A 22,499-nucleotide genomic window follows, 5' to 3' on the forward strand; every position below is an offset into this window, starting at 1 on the left:
CGTCCATATGGTACACTGTGCCGACTTAGAGAGAAGGTCAGGACAGCATTGCCCAACAGGTACTCTCAACTCCAGGAAGCTGTGTGCCTCTCAGGCCTCGCTGGCTTCTGGGCTGAAGGCAAAGCTGTCCAGACAGACCAGCTGGGAAGGTGATGGTGCCCAGGCAGCAGCCACCACGGCTCTCCCTCCCTGCTCACACCCCGCTGGCCACTGAGCAGTGAGTTCCCTGAGCTACCATTTCCTGGCAGGCTGTCCATATTGAAACTGCAAGATAATGAGAAACTAAACATTAATTAAAAAAAAAAAAAAGAACCAAATCACCTTTAGAAAAATATATGTCTCTAAGTAAATTTCAGGTAAGAGCAATGAGTTTTTAATAGTTCCCTCTAAAGCTAAGAAGACCTCTGAGAAAGTCTCTAACTATTTCTATAGTCAAAACAGACTTTAATGATTTTTCTGTTTTCTTTTCTGATTAGGAAAGTATGATGCACATTCCAAAAAAAAAAAAAAACTCGCTTGAGAAATACAGAACAGCACAAAGAAACAAAAATCACCTATAATCCACTAAACTGTGCCTATAGTTTGTGGCAGTTTTTATGTTTAACTTTAAAAAAAATGCTAGAAAAAAAACCAGAAATTTTCCCATCAGTCACACATACAAGAGACTCTGTGAGTTTAAATGGAGCCTTAGGGTGGAGGGCTTGGTGCCCACGAGCCAGAGATGTGAGCTGGCCATTAGACAGTAATAAATTTCTCCTGTACAATGGTTAGATACAAGATATAACATAGGATCAGTAAAAAATGTAACCCATCTACAAGACTTTTGAATATTCCTTTTGCCTCTTTGAGAAAAATGGCTACCAGAGAATACGAATACTTGAGAAAATAAATACCACATCTTCTATACACAATGGAATATTACTCAGCCATAAAAAAGAATGAAATTCTGCCGTTTGCAAAATGTATAGACCTGGGGGGTATTATGCTTAGTGATATAAGTCAGACAGAGAAAGACAAATACCCTATGTTTTCACTTTTATGTGGAATCTAAACAATAAAACAAATGAACAAATATAACCAAAAAAATAATAATAATTGAAAAAACAGAAATTCAAGCAAGGTTCAGCTGTAAGGAAAAATGAGCAAGGCCGAACTATCATGCTTAAGTACTACCTCCGGAAACAATAAACCTCGGGAGTAAAGAAAGTAAAGAAAGCTCTTTAAGAGTACATTTTTTTCCCCTTTTCTATTATATCCCACTAAGATTTGATGTTAAGACAAATGGATTTCTGGAGCATTACATCTTCTTAGGCTGCCTTGACTTTTTGAATCGAACAGTTGAAAATAACGTTTCAAGATACAATGGCTATTTATCCATTCATTCTTTGCATTAAATATAATTTTATTGAAATTGTGCCAGACAGCGTGCCAGCCACGTGGAACACAGAGCAAGTGAGCATTCTCAAGGAGCTGGCAGCCCAACAGAAGCGGACAGAAGTCAGTGCAACAGATTGTTGTAAGTGGCTCCTACTGAGAGAAGCAAGAAGGAAGCAGGAGGAGGCCAGAGGGGCTTTGTAGAGAAGATACTGGGCTGAGCCGGGAGGTGAGCTTGCACCCAGGAGCTGGGAAGGGGAGGGCTCCCCAAAGGGGCTGCTGGGGGCGTGAATTAAGGAACTGAAAGCACAGGCTAGTCTGGAGCGCCGGGCACCCAGCGAGGGTGGGGATCACAGGGACGAGGTGGCAGTAGGCTGGAGCCCCTTCATGGGGAGCCTGGGGGCCTGACGAGGACCGTGGGGTTTACGCTGGATGCAAAGGAGCCTAGAAGGATTGTAAGCAGGACGGTAACGAAGTCGTCCTGGCTGCGGGGGAAGAGTGCACTGAAACGGTGTGAGCCCAGAAGGAGGGAGGCTGTAAGATGCTTTACTGACTCAAGTCAAAGGTAGCAGCAGTGGGAATGGAAAGGAAAGCAGCGAGGGAGTGGGTCTGTGGAATGATCACGACCCTGTAACTGACTGCAGCCACCCTCCTGGCTCTCTGGCTGTAGATAAGGGGAAGGCGGGACATCCCTGAAACAGGTGGGGAAAAAAATCCACAAATCCTATCTCCTTTGTAGAAACGAGGAGCAGCAACGTACATGCATCTAACTTATAACTCGGATTATTTTTTCCATCAGTTCATTTTCTTCTTGAGAACAAGGTGTATTTGCCAGAGGTCTGTTGCTTCTCTGCCCCTCACTGATAGAGAGATAATAAGCCGGCTTCTCCCCAGCCTCTAAGTCACTCCCTGATCGTAAGGCTGGATGTAAAGGAGAGAATGTCACCTCCTTCTCATCCATGAACTTCCATTCAATGCCTTGTTACTGAAGGGGAATTTTCAATTGGGATTGACACATATACACTATTGATAGTATGTATAAAATAGACAACTAATGAAACATACTGTTACAGCACAGGGAACTCTACTTAATGCTCTGTGGTGACCTAAATGGGAAGGAAATCTGAAAAAGAGGGGATATATGTATACATATAGCTGATTCACTTTGCTGTACAGTAGAAACTAACACAACATGGTAAAGCAACTATACTCCAATAAAAATTAATTTTAAAAGGGGGAATTTTCAAAATAAATAGAGTAACTGTGAAATGTTTATTTTTCAATTGCAAGTTTGTGTGTTTATATATGTGGATGTGTATATATACATGCATATGTGTATATATGTCTATATTTATTCTCCTGTATAAGAAATAAAGAGTTTATGGGTGTAATTTACAAATAACGATTTTACTATTGACCTATTTACAATTATACTTGACTGAATAGATACCCTGAGTATATAAAATAATATAATTGAGATACTTTTAAGTACGTCAAATATTTGGCAGCCTTAACATTGTTTGATAGCAAATAAAATCATGGTTTTAAAAAAACCTTTTTAACGTTTTTACGAACATTTAAACTTAGAGGGAAATTTCCTTTTTTATATAACTCAGATTATTAAAAGGCAAATCTTTGTTTACTATATAGTAGAAGCCCCTATTTAATATTTGCCCACTTTTTTGTTCCGTACTGTGAAGGAGATCCTTCTGAGATGCTGACAGCATCAGTCACTTCCTAATTTCTAATTCATTTGACTTTCTTGATAGAGAGGGAGACACTGAACCCACCCCAGCTTGTCTCAGTACTTAAGTCTCCAGGTCTCAACAAAGATATTGCTGTCATTTAGATTTGTCTCCAAAATCATGACTGGCCAGATCCAAATCTCGCTGTGGCGCTGATGATCAAGTGTGTCCTCAACAACTTTCTAACAGGAAATAAGCATTTTATTCAGTTCTCAGCAACTCTCCTTCTAAACGCCCGTAAGGCCCAGAGATGCTCCAAACAGTGTAACTAAATAACAAAGATTTTCATCGGCATCTGTCACCTTGCTTTCGTCAACATCTTGCAATATTAATTGAGCAGCCACCATGATGCCAACTACCAAGGGCTAAAAAGTGGTTTTGTGTTTTAAGATGTCGATCCTCTTGAAAAGAAACATGACTGAGGCGGGATCGTGGCACCATCACGCCTCAGGCCTGCTGGGGAGGGCGGTTCTGTCCCAGGAAGGAGAGCCCGACACTCACCACACTTCCGCCGCCTCCAGGCTGGCCTCCCGCTGCGAGGCAGCCATAACCCCCTGCACGCACCTCAGGGCACAGCAGTTCCCAGCCTCTGTCTGCCCCTCTGCCCACAGCCCAGGGGTTACAGAACCTGGTGCCTTATCTCCTCTCTATTTGGGTGTTTCCACCACAGCAGTTCAAACAAATCTGAGCCAGACCTCCTCACAGCTTGAAACAGCAATGGAAAGAGCCCTCAGGAAGTAGGCTGGAGGATGGGCCAGCCACCATCCTGGTCCCCGGAGACTGTTGATGGATCCCAAGTAACGAACGTACGTGAGTCATGCATACATGTGGCTGGAGAGGTGATGGAAATGAGACCGGGCTGTCTACAGATTGGCTGCATTCATTCAGTCATCTATTCAATCACTCATTCAGCAAATATTGTTTGTCACCTACACTGTTCAGACCTATCCAATCACTGAGGATACATCCTGAACAAGACAGACATAATCTTCCACACCTGACGTGAAGCACTTTGAAAGCAAGACGAATAATTCAGTGTAAGCACATGACTCAGTCCTGGGGAGTCATGGAAGGCTTCAAAGAGGAGACGTCTAAAACTTGAAGGATGCACGAGGCTTAGACACATGGAGGGCTGGTCGGGGCGGAGCTGGGAGAGGCCCCCAGGGGCACATGCCAAGGGAGAGGTGAAAGCCCGCACATCCATGCACGGGCCAGCGCGCCATGGGGAAGGACACTGGCCGGTCTCAGGCCGTAGCATCGGACCTACTGAAGATTACTCCAGGTCGCTAAATATTGGGTTGCACCGTAACACAGCGCCATTTTTCTAGGTCGAAATGGTCTGATATCAGTAATTTCACATGGTTCAACCTAATACTTCCCTGAACGATAATCCCTTGACCATTTTCCCTTCTAAATGAGTTTCTCTCTAGAAAAAAACCACAGTGGCATTGAGAAACATACGAGAATCAGTAGGACTGGAGTAGGGCGGTGACGCCTGGTGATGGTTGATTCCGAAGGACCCACAGCGGCCACGTGGAAGAACGCATGAGCTGCAGTGGGACACTCAGGCTTTATCCTTCGGATGACGGGAATGCACAACGACCAGATTTGCATTTTAAGATGCTCACTCGAGATCACCTGGAGAATGGAGTGGAAAGGGCAACACCGGACACAGAAAAATGTAAAAAGCAGCCCTCACAGTCATTCGGTGAGAGAAGACTGACCCATCCTAGCGTGGCGAACACAGGTGGACTGGAGGATGCTTACAGGGGCCTAAGTGGCAGGACTACAGACTGACTCCAAGGGGGGAGATGAGGGAAAGGGCAGTGAACGTGAGTCCCGGTACCACACAGGCACCAGGTGGGAGGGCCTCAACAGGTAGGCGAGGGGCCGCTCCCTGGACTGCATACACAGCACAGGGGCCTGGCTTGGAGGGAAAAGGATGAGTTCTGGGCATGACTGTTCAGCCAGGTCTGACGATCAGGGCAGCACAGATCAGAAGTGGCAGACGGCAAAGGGAACGGAGGTTTGCTGACAGCTGACTGTGAGAGTGTTTCATATACAGTGGATAATAAAAGGCACACGCCTGGAAGGTAGGTACCCACCCTTCTGTTCTACAGATAAAGAAATTGAAGGTGAACGCTTACCTGAGGTTAGGTAGCGGATAAGTGATAGAGCTGTTATTTAAAGGGGCACTGCTCTACCTATACCCACGTCTTACAACTCCAACCTGCCACCCACTCACCTAACAGAACGCAGGGCGTGTGGGATGCTTACGGCTAAGAAACAGTAAGCAGAGTTAAGATCAAGAGGGATGTGCGGAAACCTGCCCCGGCAGAACACACGGTAGAGGAGGACACCAGACTCAGGGCAGCTGAGTGCCCTACTTTCTTAGGAGGAGAGACATTTCCTTAGAGGATGCCTCTTACCTGCAAGCCCTCTCACCCCATACCTGCTACAGACCACCTTCGTTGAGGTTCCTCCCCACATCTAGGGCACAGGGGTCAGGGCAATACCAGTCAGTGGTTGGAAGAACTTGCTTTCCAAGCATTAGAATCAACCCTGCAGCACCTCACTTGCCCTGCAGAGCAGAGCTCAGCTAGGCAGCCCCCCTTAACATCTCTTAAGGGAGAAGCAGTATTTTAGCCGATGGCATTATCCTGGCTGACGAAGGTTTAAGGCATATAGCCTGTTTAAAGAGTTATTTAACAATTTCCAAAATAGTAGCAAAACATTTTCCATAGAACTAAATGAGTCCCAGGGAGGAAAGCACATATTACATTTTCCTACTTGTTTCCTTAATTAGGAACAGATCCTGGTGGCTGGGATTTATTTTCATGAGTACACATCCACAAAAACCAGAAACATCTTGACACGATGCAGCATCCCTAATGTTTCTCAAATCTGAATTCCTAATTGGGTTTAAAAAAAAAAAAAGGGGGCTTCCCTGGTGGCGCAGTGGTTGAGAATCTGCCTGCCAATGCAGGGGACACGGGTTCGAGCCCTGGTCTGGGAGGATCCCACATGCCGCGGAGCAGCTGGGCCCGTGAGCCACAATTACTGAGCCTGCGCGTCTGGAGCCTGTGCTCCGCAACAAGGGAGGCCGCGATAGTGAGAGGCCCGCGCACCGCGATGAAGAGTGGCCCCCGCTTGCCGCAACTAGAGAAAGCCCTCGCACAGAAACGAAGACCCAACACAGCAATCAATCAATCAATAAATCAATCAATAAATAAGAATGTGAATTTCTAAAAAAAAAAAAAAAAGGCACAAGAATTTTTCACACTTGTTTTGATTCAGGATTCAAAACAGAATCTAAGATGTGCATTTTTATATTGTTCTAAAACATAGATAAGCTGGGTCAAAATCCATAACATCCACTTCTGATATTTAAAAGAAGAGACAGACCAAGGCATGAATTCTGAATTTAACATACCAAGGAAGATTCTTCTTCTTCTTAGGAAACATGAAAACAACCTTGTGATCTCCCCGGACACTTTTCAACATCTTAATCTACTTACTTTTTATAAAAAGAGAAAAGCTCTGGGAGATGTTTGTATGGCACCTGCTTCTTCTGTTACAGGATTCAAAGGACTCCTTTTTGTGTGTTTTTCTTTGTTAATTTATTGCAGAAATTGCCTAGCCTTTTTCTTTGCTTTCACCAAATTCTGTTATAATAAAGAATCCAGACATGCCATGGAGTCTGTAATGAAGAAGTTACCATCCTTACCTGTGCAGTTTATCCTCAAGCATTTCCATGTACTTCATAGTATTCGCCTTCACACTGGTTTCTGCAAAACAAAAATCCAAAATTGATGCAACTGGAGTCAGAGAGCGAACAAAACCCAGAACTGCTCAACTAAAAGCCAAAACCCAAAGGATCATAGTTGAGCCGCTAGTAATGATAACATCCTATGTTTGGAAAACACTCGAATCCATTGGACGGCTTGCCTGGAGGGATGCGTTGGAAGGGGTCTGAGGCCTCCAGGCACTGCCGGAGTCGGAACCGGGGATCGAAGGTATGATGCCTTTCACTACGTGCTTTCAAAGGCAGCGTATCCGGTGTCTGGCGTGGATCCCGTTGTGCTCTGTGCCCCTCACCTTTCCCACCTGGTAGCCAAAGGCTTGGCTGTAGAGTTTGGGAAAGAGTGAGAGAGAGAAGAACAACCCATCCTGCGGTTTAACCAGAGAACCTCACCCATGGTAGCTGAGGATTACAGACCCTTCCGCTGAAAAACAAACGGGAACCTGATCCAGCCAGTGAGCTGACATCAACTGCTCAGCTCCCAAAGCTGTGAGATCAGCTTCTACTGGAGGTAAACTCAGTGCCTCATAACCGCCAAACACTGAAGGAATAGATGACTCTTAGGGCCCAATGGGTCAGAGAGGCACTTTGCTAATGTAAAAGAGATTTGGTACCTTTGGGGCAAGCTCTGACACCCTCTGTTTCCTCCTCCTCTGAGGGGTGAAAGTGCCTTGGTCTCCAGGTTCGGTCTCCCCGAACGAGAAGTGACCAGCAGCCCCAGAAGAGCGGCCGGCAGAGATGCCTCTGGAGGATGGTGGCGGTAACCTATTGATGTTGTTCCCTTTCTGTCCTCACTGGTATTACGGCCATTGTGACACCTACCATTCTTTTTATTCCAACCTTCATTCTCAAAGGTAATTTGTGCTGAAAGGTTCATGAACACTCAACAGTTGGGGTACACGGAAAGGATGCTGCCTGACTCTCAGCCCTGAGTGTCCGCCTGGGGGACGCTCAGGACCCCACTTTGGTCAACACGTATGCGTGGGGTGAAGGACAGGGGCTGTATTGGAAACTGGAAAAAGTACCTTGAAATTCCTCATCAAGAAACCAAATATTCCCAGGGACTAGTACTTCATTGACCCCATTGTGGGAAACACTGCTCTAAGAATATACGAGCCAAACTGATGACCTTTCTGATGGGGGAAAACACACCTTATCAATGAATCAGTAAGACTATTATTAAAAGGCTATGATTAAACTGATTATTCTGCTGCAGTTGGAGTCACATGGAGTTATTCAATAAGGCATTGTAATTAATTTTCAAGAATCATTAAGCTACTCTTCATCCACACTCTCAGACCACTCTGTTTTGTTTTCATCAGAACATTTACCACTACCTGTTTTTTGTTTGTTTGTTTATATGCTTGTTATTGTCTATTTATTCCCACTACAATGTAAGCTCCGTAAGAATTGGGATCCTGTCTGTCTTACTCAATGCTGTATCTCCAGTACTTTGAATAGCATTTGTTTGTATAGTTTCTCAATAAATGTTGATAGAATACTTGAATAAACCTAGTACTTTTCTCTTTGTTAAAAAAAAAAAAAGAAAAGAAAAGAAACCAAATATTTAGATGGAAATGACAGCAAAAGTTCTGGTTAATTCGTTGATGATAGTTAAAACAGAGATACATACAGTGAAAGGAACTGTTTAAGTTGATCTCTTATTGATCTGTGCTTGCCTAAGCTACAAGTTAAGGTGTGCTAAGTTTTTTCTCCAAATAAATCAGTTAAGTATGTGTTGTCAGTTCCTACTATGAGTCAGGTCATGTGCCAGCATGGGGATTTAGTCATGGTGATGTGATTCTTCAGAACAGAGATCTCACTGGTTCACCTGGAATAAGTACTGCAAATTCAGAATATCCCAACCAGACATGCTCTGTTTCACATCCTATATGCATTTATGTGGGACACACTGTTCCAAGCCCTGGATATAAACCAGTGAGCAGAATCAATAAAGATTCCTGCCTATGTAGTGCTTCGTTCTGGAGGGGCAGGTAATAAAGAGGAAATATAAAGTTCCATAGACTACTAGGGGGGTGATAAGTATTATAAATCAAGAGAAGGGGATCAGAGTGGGCTGCAGAGTGGTCAGGGTAGGCTTCGTTGAGAAGGTGACATTGAGTAAAAGCATGGAGACGGCGGGGAGAGCATGTAAGCAGGCATGCCGGGAAGGGCAGAGATGCAGAAGGGCCAGCCAGGGCAGGAGTCTGCCTGAGTGTCTCACCAACATGTGGCCAGAGCAGAACGTCCCCTGGGGAGAAGCGATGAGGGCAGAGAAACAGCTCAGGTCCAATCACACAGGCCACTGCAACAGACTCTATTTCCAAACACGGCCCCAGTAATATTGCTGGCCCCATACACTCTTCCAGAACTTGGCCACTGCCCATCAGACAGGGAAACCTATTTCCCTCCCCTTGAATCTGAACAGGCTAGGACTGTTCCCCCAGCTGCGTGTGGCAGGAAGGATGCTGTTTAACTTCTGAGGCTAGGGTCCAGCTCCTGCCTGGCTCCTCCTCCTGGGAACCCAGCCGCCATGCTGTGAGGAAGCCCAAGCCACACGAGAGGCCGTGCAGAGCTGCTGTGGCTCCCAGCCGCCGGGGCAAAGGGCTCAGCCTACAGCCCACATTTTTTTTTTTTGGCCGCAACATTTTATTCAGTTAAGCAGGCTCACGGAGCAGGAGAGAAACGCCAGCTGCAGGGGGCAGCGCCTGCAGATCCATGCCCTGCATCCCCTCAGAGAAGGAGGTGGGGTCCTGGGGACAGCTCCCTCCGTCCATCTGTCCCTCCATCCAGAGTCCCAGGGAGTGGGTGCCCCCAGGCAGGGAATAGTTACTGGGAGGTAGGGTAGGAAGAGGGTGGCTGGCTCCCTGCTGCTCCCAGCAGAGTCAACCCTGCCATGGCTGCTGCTGTGCCTCCGCTAGATCCCGGGCGGGGCTGTGGACCCAGAAGCCCCAGCACGCGGCTGGGGGCAGGGGGGAGCCAGTGTTGGAAGCACACGCCACCAGGAATTGCTTTTTAAAAAGTATAAAGTGTTTTGGAAAAAAAAAAGGAAAAAAATCTATATAAAAATTTCTTCACATATAAAATCCTGAAGAAGGTGCAAGGTAAGACCCAGTGCTAGGGGCGTGCTCAGATACGCAGAGTGTGTGTGTGTGTGTGTGTGTGCAGACGTGTGTGTGAGCGAGCTTTCAGATGATTTGGGCCTTTCAGTCTGAGGGACCCGGACGCCATGGAAGGGAGACAAGCCATCCCTGCTGCTCCCTGTCGAAACCCCTGACTCACAGAATTTGTGCACATAATAAATGGTTGTGAGTCATTAAGTTGGGGGGATAAGTAGTTCTACAGCTGTAGTAACTGGAAAGCCATCTCGGGACTTGGGGTGTACTGAGTGAAATGGGAAAGCACTGCATAAGAATGGCAAGAAATTGGCTCGTGGCTGCTGTGTTGAGACCAGACTGTAGGAGGAGGTGAGGTGATGGGGACTGAGACCAGGGCATCAGCAGGAGGCGGCGATAAGAGGCAGATTTTAGGTATACTTTAAAAAATAGAAACAACAGGAGTTCCTGACGGATTGGATTTGCATGTGCGGAAAAGAGCCACGTCAAGAATGACTACAAGGCTTTTGCCCTGAGCCACTGAAATAAAAACAGAGTCGCCATCAACCGAGAAGGGAAGATAGCGGTGAAACCCGTTTGGGGAGACAAGCAGGACTTCAATTTTGGATTGAAATTTGCTAAGAAAGTAGAACTCTAATGTCCACCCCCCCCCAAAAAAAAAAAGATAAATACGTGAAGTGATGGATGTGTTAATTAACCTGATGAGGGGAAACTCTTTCACCATGTATATCAAACATCACAATCACGTTGTACACTTTATCTCACAACGTTATTTGTCAATTATACCTCAATAAAGCTGGAGAAAATAAAAGCAATCGAAAAACTTTTAAAAAGAGTCCAATTTTGGATACAATAAATTTAGGTTTATTAGACATCCAGCAGGACTGGCAAATATAGAGTTGGATATATGAGTCTAGAGAAGGTCTGGACTGCAGATGAACGCTCGGAAGACCCTGGCAACTGAAGCAAGGTGACGAGATGTCATCACGCAGGGAGTGAGAGTAACTTAAGAAGCCCTTGGTGATCCCATATAACTATGATTATATTGTGATAGCACATTTCATAAAAGGGACAAAAATTCATAGCACCTCCCTTGAGGACAAGACAGCCATATTCTCACGTTTAAAATAATCCAGAGGTACACCTTATGAATGATTTTGTTAAGAAATCGGACACTAAATACTTGAGTCATCTAAGCACTTGATGCTCCAGTTAGTGACCTGCTAGACCCACACAGGAACATCTTGTCCACTGGCCCGGAGGCTGCCATCTGCAGAGGATGCTGTGTTGATTGCCTTCGCTGGATCCTGACTCATCTCCCAGGCCGGCCTTGCTCACATATTCCTGGGTTGACTCACAACCTTCCAGAAAGGCCCAGACCATAGACAGGGAGTTTAAGTTTTTAACTTCCTAAGAGATATGCAACTTCCTAAGAGATATGCCCACAGAGACACTGACTGAGAACAGAGCTCATCCTTTCTTCCCTTATCACCATCCCTCCTCTTCCCTCCTTTCTCCAGAATCTGAGAGCAGGGACCCAGAGAATGGTAGTGGTGGTGAGGCAAGATTCCAAGAACCAAGGATGGTATCGAGGGAAGCTGAGTACTAAAGGGAAAAGGAGACCAGGGGTCACCAGGCATCCTGATGCGGAAAAGGCAGGAACACTTCCCCTCCTCCCCACATGCTAAGAGAATCTGATATCCAGAATCGGGCCAAAATATCAGAATGGAGTTTATATAGTTTTATGAATCCAATTAAACAAGAACTGATTGATCATTAGACGCAGCAAATCTGCGAAAACATTTATGGGAGTGCATGGCACAGACACAAATCAATGTTACAGGAATGGAACCTGGGTCCTACTTCATGCAAGACACTATGCTAGGCACTATTTAAGTATAATAGAGATACGGCCTCAAGGAACCCAGAGAGCGCCGTAGGGCCAGATGCTAACATTGATTTCTCCTGGGAATGCATAGCAACATTTTCCATAAGTCTTCATCATAAGTGATAATCCAAAAATATCCCTATGAGTCTAATGAAAAAAAAAAAATTACCAAGCTACCCAGCAATATCCTTTTCAGGATAAACTAGGAAGGTAGGAGAATGTTAAGTAGAAGCAGGTCTAACTAGGTTTCATTGCATTAGATCCTTTGTTTGCATAATAAAAGGACAGCAGTATTTGTCATGATAATAGTACAGGAAATGAGTAACACCCCCGGCAGCCTTGCCTTCAGATTGAATGAAGCAGTGGTTCCAGAGAACTTCAGCCCCACCACCCTCAATTAATAAGGCAGCATCATGAGATCGGTACAATATGATCTCAAATTTGAAAATGGAAGCCGAAGGGACCTCATCAGTTTAGCATCAATCACAAATTTTGTCTAACATTAGCCATTTTATTGATGTTTTTCTAAAATAACCTAAGTACCAAGTGAGGTCTGACCTCGTTTTATGAAAATAAGTCAGCAGGTTTCAAAGGTAGACTTAGACAAGATGAACACCCATTAGTGAAATCTTCCAGAAGGAAGATGTGAAAGACAAAGGAGAAATTTTACAATTCTGAGAAACTTTTGAACATCTGAAGTATTCTTCTTCCGCTTGAGTTAATGGAAGGACTTCTGTTTACCTGGGTAATTAAACCACACAAGGAGATGAAGTAGTAAAGTAGCACTAACAAAGAGCCAGGTAGGGCAACAACATGGAAAAAATGGACTTGCAGTTGGATTGTCTTCATAGGTGGGATGGAACAAGATTGTAGGACCTTGAAATCTGGCAGAATCTGTTACAGGAGGTGCTACACAACTCAAATTTTACACTGAAGATGGAAATACCAGCCTGAACCCTTGTGGTACCAAAGTGATCTTGACTGTCACATTGGAAACCCAATATGCAGAAATACTTGATATCAAGTTAATGACATCAATCTAGTTAACATTTTATTGAGCACTTCCTACGTGTCAGGTACTGTTCAAAACATCTGCTCTAAATGCCACACAATAATAGTACCGATGAAGAAGTTATTATCATCCCCATTTTGCGGTTAGAAAAACAAAGGGGCAGTGAGGATCATTGGCTCACACAGCTAGTGAAGGACAGTCCCAGAGCGCACCGTTATAGAACACAACCTCAATTTTAAATAATAGAAGCGAGGAAATGCACACTGAATAAATGCATGTGAAATTTCAGCCGCCAGCAAAATGAAGCAGGTGTTCAAAGACAATAAATTCAGGAGAGGCCAAAGACTGCTGTAAAAAGCCAGAGTCACAAACAGCACCGGCAATTACAAAACAGCCACCAACAAATGGAAACCTAATAGCATGTAAACTGTGGGGAAGAATACTGCTAACATATCAGCATAAAATACATTACCACTGTGTAATATACTTATATCATATATCACATATATACGTGTGTACATATACGTATACATGTGTGTGTGTATCTATATATATTGTATAGGCCAAGGTGATTTCAAAGTAGTTTGCAATGAGAAAATGATTACTAATTTTCCCAGGCTTATATTCAGGTTGGGTCACTCCTCCCAATAATAAGATGTCAAATTCATGTGGTTTTACAAGATTTTTGTTTGCCTCTATAGAGTTGTTTACAGCATTTTTCTGCCATCACTATGTGTAGTGGTCATTTACATAGAACTCTCAAGAGAGAGATCCTGAATTAAACAGGATATAATCCTTCCTAGGCTTTAGACTTGTCACTGCATATCCGCTAGGGTTGGAACCAAACGAACACACCATCACTAGATTAGCAATGGACTCACTTCTCATCGGCAGGACATCATTCGGTGTGGTGTTGTTAATTCTCTCTGATGTTGGCAAGAGATTTGCAGAGAGAAGAAGAATTATCAGATATGGGTCCTACATTATTAATAAACACTAACAAATAGCAGGCCTCTCTTTGGGGTTGTATCTGACTCTCATTCTTAAATCTATCTAATGTTTCTGAAATGCCCACCACGGGCCAGGTTCTGCCTTAGGCACTGTGGCTTCAGACGTGAACGTGATGCCGCCCTTAGCCTGGAGAAAACCAGGTTTGGTGACAGTCACACAAATAGATAGCTAATAAAAGCAATGAGTTTGGTCCAATGATAGAAACGTAAAGCAGCGGTCCCTCTGGGAGCATCGCGGAAGGAGATTCAGCCTAGCTTGAGGGGATCAAACATGAGTCCCAGCGGAAGGGACTGAGCAGAGACCTTAAAGGATTTTCCACGCTGGCTGAAGCCGGAAGAGGCGTGCATAATCCAAAACAGCAGTTGCACATAAAATAAGATTTGCGTTTTAGAATATCAGGCATTTAATGCCGTATCATTTCACCTTCCCAATAATTTCTGAATCATTCTTCCCTAAGCTGACACGTAGATTACTCGGTGTAGCGCACGATCCCACACCAAGGGAAGATAAGGTGGCTACAGGAGATGGGCAGGTCCAAATGTCCCAAAGCACGGGCTCTAAGCCTCCATCACCACTGCCACGGCCACTCTCGGAAGTGGAAGTAGAGATGAACAATTCGTCCAGATTTTCTCCTTTGGGCAAGGTGAGTGAGGCTGTCCCGTTACGGTAACTTCAAAGGCAGAGAGTGGGAAAGCCTTTTCAGAAGAGGAGCATCCTAACATGATTCAGTTGTCCGTGAAGAAAGGAAAAGCAATGATTCCCAGCTGTGTTGATGTTTATGCTACTGCTTCCACCGCTTTGTGCTGTGTCACGGTGTCTGGCTGCAGCTGCCCCGCGAGAAGCCCTGCCCTGTCGCCCTTGAACCCAGAGTGCATCTCAGGGACTTAGCCCGGACACTCATGTCAGTAGAAACCACGCCTGCTTAGATGGGAAGAGATCGTGGGCAGGAGGAAAGGGAGGAGAGTGAGGAGGGAAGCTCCCCGAGGTTTAAAAACATTAACTAGATAGTGAGCGCTTGCTCTACGTAACAGATACAGCCCCACTTCCAATTCGACCTGCTGCGCTTGTCACCAGTTAATTGGGTATCATCTGATACAGTAATTCTCACTTTCCCTGTTCAAACCTGCCCCTACATGCAATCTCCCCGTGCCCTTGAAGCACACAGCCTATAAATCAGCACTATTCAATGACAGAAAGAAAACCAAGGGCACACGGTATGGAAAGCTAGTCGGAAAAATGCTAACACTGTCAGTTCCATGCAGCCTCCTTCCGCAGCCCCCCTCATTCACACACCCTCACCAGCCACGGGCTCGCACTGATTCCCCAGCTTTCCCTGCTGACAGCAGGCCTTCGGTTTGCTTTCTTGCTTCCTAGCAGGTATCCTTGAAAGAGCTGTGACCTGGAGACCCATTTACACTATTTTGTAAGTTGCTTAAAATGTCTATTTACTAGTTTTGCCTGGGAGTGCCCATTTGAGACTATACACTCACGTTCTGTGATTCTTTCCCCTCCCTTCCCTCAAAGACACGCACACCCCACACATGCCCACATGATTTACTTCTCTTCGTTCTTCTCAAAAGGCAGACAAGGAATAGAATTGGGGACTTTATTTTTAAAGTGGAACACTATTTTCTTAAACAACTAGTATTAAAAACATTTTAAGCCCAAATCCACACTTGATCTTTTATTTTTTAATTTTTATTTTATATTGGAGTATGGTTGATTTACGATGTTGTGTTAGTTTCAGGTGCACAGCGAAGTGATTTCAGTTATACTTTCTCAGATTCTTTTCCCATTTAGGTTATTACGGAATACTGAGTAGAGTTCCCTGTGCTATATGGTAGGTCCTTGTTGATTATCTATTTTATATAGAGTTGTGTGTATATGCCAATCCCAAACTCCCAATTTATCCCTCCCCCCGACCTTGATCTTCTAAGCTAAGGAGAGTGAGCTCACACTAGCTGCCGGTGTGATGCTTTCACTTGTGTACGTTATTATGAGAATTATCTCTAATTCTCATGGTAACTCCCTAAATCCCTTTTGAGGATAAGGAGACAGGCTGAAGGAAGTTCATTCCAGGAGTAAATAAAAAATAAAGGTTCATTCGGTTTTATTCCAGAGTCTATGATTTTTCAAAAATGCGCAATACTGTTGCCCAACTGTTAGGGAACATAACTTATGAATTTCACTGAAGGAAATCCACATTTCACAGAAGGAAAGAATTTACTTTTCCCTGTAAAGCAGAGGCTTTACATCCATTAAAGGCTTGAAACTGGAATCTCTCTATTTGACACAAAACCATCCTAGTCTGACGGTCTGTCTGAGCTATTGCCCTTGGAAGAGAGATCCCGGAACATGGGTGGGGAAACTCAGATTTTGCTCCAGGGCAAGGACTGGCCCGTGTTAAGCTGATCAGATCCCCGACGACACGGTGTATCCCATGTTGAAGATGCCCTGCTGCACCGTCTTGGGACATAACTTGCGCCCAGCAGATTTTGGCAGGGTGGCACCGGGGAGGGAGAGGGGAAGATTTCAACATCAACCTCTCTGCTTACGTGAATCACACCCACGTCCCCCTCCTCTGGTAGAGGGGCTCCCTGCCCGACACCCTTCCCTCTGGGGGCTGATCATCCTCAACCCAGCCCCCTGCTAGCAGGTCCTAGCCCTCACCTGCTTCTCAGCAGTCTGTCCTCCACTGAGGGGACACGGATGGGAACAGTCAAGCTCCCTGCCCCGGAGTTTCCAACGCTGCACTGAGTCAAGAGGCCCTTCCCTTTCCAGGGCCCAGAATGAGGGCTGCAGCCACCGCAGCCAGGCTTCAGTCGCAGCAGGAGGGTGAAGGTGACACTCAGAGGTCAACAGAGGAGGGACGAAGGGGAGGGAGTCCTGACAGCTCCTGAGGCCACCTCCACCTCCAGGAGGGTGACCTGGGCCAATACAGACCCTCCTACTGTTCCCTCTGCCTGGAATATCCTCCTCACATGTTTCTGCCTTTCTGCCCACCGAGATGCTCCCTGCTTCCCATGTGTTCTCTCCCTTTCTGGGCTCCTACACACATTTCCCACCTTCCTATAGCCTTCAAGCTCATTTCGGGCATGGCTATCCTCTCTGCCGGAATCATGGACACTATGTCCTTTGAACCTTAGCGCCCAGCACAATCATGGGCCCAGAGAAGGTACCCAGCGCCTCAGGCACCAGGTCCCAGGGGCCAGTGCTGTGCCAGCCTCGACGGAAGCCACAGTGAGGAAGACACGTGTATGTTCTCAAGGAATCGACAGCCTGATGAGACAGAAATCAGAACAGATTCTCAGGACGCCGAGTAACTGAGGTCATCAAACAGTGAATTACTGGAGACTGGACGACACACGAATGCAACCCAGCCTGAGAAGGAGAGAGGGGGCCGCTTGGGCTTCCTGGAGCTGAGAAGGATGTGAATACAGGGCTATACTTCAGTCTCTAGTACAAACAAAGCAACGCATGTGGAAGAGGAGAGGGGGCGTGTGATGGGGATGAAATAAAGAGGGAAGATTCCCAAACGGCCATCTTTGGCACTAAGCCATTCACCAGGCCACCAGCATCACAGACCATCGGCATCCTGCCCATCTCTGCTCCAGGGGTTGGTCTGCTGGGCACCCAAACAGTGCAAATCCGGATGAAATCCATTTACGCGTGGACTTCACAGACGTTCCCAACCTCTTACAGGCTGGGACAAAGTCCAAAAGTGAACTGGCTTTTTTTTTTTCCTAGATAAGGGCCAGACAGGGGCCAGCACTACACCTGAGGTGGAAAACTTGGAATCTGGTTCCACGTGAGGCTCTGAGCGCGGAGTGTGCCCATCTAATCAGTGCATGTCACTCACCCCCCAGTCATGAGCACAGCTAACTCAGCCCCAGGGTCCAGCTCACAGTCTCCCAGCCTCTCCCCGTGAGGGCAGGTGGATTCAGGCATATCAATAAGACACCCCAAGAAGACCAGGTACCTGTGAATTTAAATTCTAAGATGCAGTGAAATGTAATGATTATCCTGGTAAGTCTTCTACCTGTGCTTTGGAAAGACTCTACCTACAGTTTTTTTTATTGCCTTATTTTCTCAAGCCTTTTGCAGAAGAAGTGGGTTTTCAGTTGGCTCTGAGATTCCATCCCCAACACACGTGCAAAGGGTGCCCACGTCCAGGACCGTGCATCACGCCCACATGGCCGCACAACGGGGCCACACGTGGCTGGGCACCTCTTGCTTACAGGTCAAGTTTTGTCAGAGGCCCAACGCCAAACCCACGTGCCTGTCCTCTCCTTCCACACTCAGACGATGCATAGGCGACAAAACAAATAGGTTTAAAAAATTAACAGAGAAAAAATATGAATCTTTGCATACCTGCTTCATCAGGACAAACACATGCCAGGTGAGGAAGGACCAGGCGATATAAAACCTTACAGGAAAACAGCCTGTATGGAGCCTCTTGCTTCTGCCTGAAGCAACTCATCCTCCCAAACTCGTGAATCCAAGATTGTATTACGACGCATGCAAGAGCATCACTTGCATGTTCCCACAACATGCCTAGCGTCTGGAGGAGGCCGCCTCTCCTTCCGGGGGTGGGTCAGGGTGGTGCAGGCGAGCCTCACCACAGAGGAGTGGCCAGAGCTAGGATATGCAAGCTGGACTGTCCACACGCTTGTATGCGAGGAGCTCATGGGGGCAGATGACAGAGGTGGGCAAAGACGGGGAGGCTGGGGGCTGTGACCAACTCTCCCTCCCCTCTGCTTTCCAGCACGGGATCCAAGGGATCTGAGAATTCTAAACTCCCACCTGGTCTCCTAGCCGTTAGAGTAATATTTGTCCAGTGTCTTAATCATATTTTTTATTTTCTGCATTTTAGGATGCTTTGACACCTGAGCCTTGCTGACCCTGGAGGGACTGCCCCTCCCAGGGCTGGCCAGTTCCTAGAGAGAAAACAACTCACCTGAGAGCATCCCTCTTATATGCAAACCAGACATCCCAGAGTGCACATGCCCAACTATCTCTTCTGTCACTCTCCAGGCCACTCTCCCCCTGCCCTAATCACCCGGGGCCAGGTACCAGACAGCTAGGAATAGCCCCTATGCCCCAGAGCCCTGAAATGATTCAAACCAGCCAGTCTGACTGACCCTGCCCATCCCTTCTCAGGGAAACCACAGTAAAGGCTACTGTCCACGTTTCCCCCTCCCTCTGCCTCCCAACAGACCCTCGTGCTTCCCCCTGTGGCCCTCCCACGACATGGTGTGCCCCCTTCTCTTGGGAGCTGTGAGTAACAAACTGTCTTCTCAATTGTAGTGGCCTCCTGATCTGTTGGCCTCACCATACCCGAATAATAAGAAAACCTACATTTTAAACCTCAAGTTAAGACAATAGAACATGCTGTCTTTCGCCATTCACTAGACTGATTCACAACTTTAAATATCCAGATCTACAGTATCTGCGCCTCGTGCTCTGTCTCTGCCCCAGCCCCGCACGTATTAGCGGTGGGTCTGCTCTCACCAACATTTGCAGTTAATTCTATAACAGACAAGGGGCAAGAAGGAGACAGGCCTTATCAGCTACAAACACAATATTGTGAAAGAGCTGGATTTCAGCCTTATCAAGACAGCCGACAGGGAACGTAATCCTTGATCTCCCAGAGCCGGGGCAAGAATGTGTGTTATGCGACGCCCAGCCGGCACCTTCCTGGGGGCAGCATCTGGCATGGAGGCAGTTCAGGGGGCTCAGCACAGGGGTAGTGAGTTGGGGGCTGGGAATGCCCACCCTGGCTGTGCCTCTGCGGCCCCAACATGGTGCCCTGAACCAAGGTTTGGCACATCTGCCTACTGCATTTTCCATTTCCACGCAGTAGAGCTGGAAGGCAGAGGAGGCTGAATGCAGAACTCCAATGGAGACCACGAGTTCTCCCTCCTCCAGGCCACTACACTGGGCCCCAACTCCCCCTCTTCACACGGGCCCTTCTCACTGGAGACAGAGCCCACAAAAAGCGGCTTAACACGCGTGGGCTTCCCTTTGCCCTTGGAACAAAACACAAACCCTCCGCAGCGCCTGCAAACCCTCCGGATAGCGCCCTACCCGCATCTTGTCCACTCACCCCCTCCACCCACGTCTGGCCTCACCAACACACCGGGCTCTTTCCTCATCCTCGCCCGGCATGCTCCTCCCCTGCACTCCCTGCAGGGATGGTTTTCTTTTCCTTTAAGCCTCAGCCTAAATGTCACTGCCTTAGAGGGCGCTCCCCCTACAGCCACTGGCTATTTGCCACTCGGTTATTTTCCTTCTGATCCCAGATTGTTGCCTCTGTAGGCCTTAGAGCTTCTCTCTTGTAATTATTTTATTTATGGGTTCATTCACATGTTGTTTTCGGTTTTCATTTTTCTGTCCCTCCCATTAGAATTCAAGTTCAGGAGGACAGCACCCCACAGTGGGTTCCCACTACACGTTTGTTTTTGTTTTTTAGTTTTTTTGGCTGTGTTGGGTCTTCATTGCTGTGCGCGGGCTTTCTCTAGTTGCGGCGAGCAGGGGCTACTCTTCGTCGCGTTGCGCGGGCTTCTCATTGAGGTGACTTCCCTTGTTGCAGAGCACGGGCTCTAGGCACCCAGGCTTCAGTAGTTGTGGCACGCAGGCTCAGTAGTTGTGGCTTGCGGGCTCTAGAGTGCAGGCTCAGCAGCTGTGGCACATGGGCTTACTTGCTCTGTGGCATGTGGGATCTTCCCAGACGTGGGCTCGAACCCGTGTCCCCTGCATTGGCAGGCGGATTCTTAACCACTGCGCCACCAGGGAAGTCCGCTATGTGTTTGTTAGATTATGTAATCACTCTATTACAAAGTGTGTCTGATTTCATGTTCCTGGCCTTGTTGCTGAGCCCCACTCTTGCTCTGTAAAGCCGAGAAGGGCACATGGAGAAACATCCTGGTTATGAGCACAGGCGCTGGGCGTTTGGCATCCCTGGGGAAAGCCGGAAAGCCGGCTGTGTGCCGGGCGTTAGGAGACACTGGTGCCTTACACACTGGACTTCAGTGTCAACACGCAGCACCTCCCGGCTGCAAGGAATCTCTAACTCACACCCCAGGTGTGCAGAGCGGCTGCAGGTAGAAATCTATGTGAAATCGGAAGGTTTGGTACCAACTCCTAACCCGAGAGCAGGGATTCAGGACGGTGGGTGAGGAAGAGCCCCCAACCACCAACCTGTTCACAAGAATGCCTAAGAGAGCAGTGTTTGTAAACTGGGGCCTCAGGCCCCCTGCTAATGCTCTCACCTTCATCTGCTCCCACCCGCTGTCTGCGGTGGGCACAGTGGAAACAGGAGTGTGTCGACTGGGAAGCAGAAGACAGAAGGTCAAAACTCCTTCCAGGACTCAGGCTGCAAGCCGGCCACGGCCCCTTGTCACAGTTGAGAACGTAACGCAGCAAATGTTGAGGCTGACTCTGATTTTCAGTCTTTGTATTTGGGGCAATGCTAAGCGTGAAAACTGAAGGTACTAAAACAAAGTGCAATAACACCTCTAACAGCTTCTGAGGGCCCTCCCTCTCCTCCCTCTCACGCACACCCTGAAGAACACAAGATCCATGAGAATTTAAAAATAGCCTAACACGGGTTTCAAACAGAGTAAACTAAATGAGTCCAATTTTCTATGCCTTTCATTTTAAATTATGCGCTAACTGTCTAGAAGCAAACGATGCGAGTGAGGAGGATGGGACATTCAAAATCTAATTTTCAAAAACTGGGTCCTAAGGCAGAACAGTGAAAATGCATTTACACATATAATTGCGCCTGCAAATCAATCCCGGCTGAGCAAGTGGCCCTTTGGCTGGCGAAGGCGCCTGGCCTGGGCTCACCCAGCCTCAAGAAGCCAATTCACAGGCTCGCGGGTACCTACTGAGCCCCTGCTAGGTGCCAGCTGGTGTGCTAGGTGCTGAAGGAGACCCCGCTCTCCAGCCCAGTGCCTCAAGAACCTGTGAACTAGCAAGAAGATCGCACAGGTAAAGGGGTCTTTACAGCACATGGGGAGAGGCCAGGACAGACTAGCTGGTGAGCGAAAGGCAGGCACTTCACGTGGCGGAGACGGATAGAGACCATGGAGGTGTCACGGGGAGGCGGGTAGCCAAGTAGAAATAGGAGGGATGGGCAGGGAGCAGGGCAGGTAGCAAGGAGTGAGCTGGGCAAGGAGCCAGATGCCAAGGCTTGGAAGTAAGCAGAGAAAGGGCATAGTTGGGAAACTGGATGCTGGGGCCACTGAAGATTGAAGTGTAAGGAAGGAGGGGAGGGTGAGAAATGAAGATGGAGAAAGCACGTCAAGAAGTGCCGTTCAAGCGTCTACCAAGAAGCATCGTGGGCCCGGGCTCCTAGTACATTACATTCCCTGCAATGTACAGAGTGGATTGTAGGTGGGTGGGATTAGATGTAAGAGGACCAATGGAATAGTGCTGCTGAGATGCAAGAGGCCTGGAACCAGGAAGTGCTTGTGGGATGGACGAAGGCGGGCTGATATCAAAAATATTAAGAAAATAGAATTGACAGGATTTAGTGTTAGGTTGA

At 47.0% G+C, this 22,499-nt stretch overlaps 1 protein-coding gene across 3 annotated transcripts in view; it reads right to left on the minus strand.

Annotated features, from left to right (window-relative positions):
- Positions 1 to 22,499, minus strand: part of DISC1 (DISC1 scaffold protein) — a 362,726-nt gene that overhangs the window by 66,976 nt on the left and 273,251 nt on the right. For all 3 annotated transcript variants that reach the window (XM_061182533.1, XM_061182522.1, XM_061182515.1), the window contains exon 10: positions 6,847 to 6,907. In XM_061182533.1, coding sequence (XP_061038516.1) covers positions 6,847 to 6,907 — 61 coding nt within the window. The remainder of the gene's footprint in view (positions 1 to 6,846; positions 6,908 to 22,499) is intronic.

The sequence above is a fragment of the Eubalaena glacialis genome, chromosome 1 (assembly GCF_028564815.1).
Source record: "Eubalaena glacialis isolate mEubGla1 chromosome 1, mEubGla1.1.hap2.+ XY, whole genome shotgun sequence".
NCBI lineage: Eukaryota > Metazoa > Chordata > Mammalia > Artiodactyla > Balaenidae > Eubalaena > Eubalaena glacialis.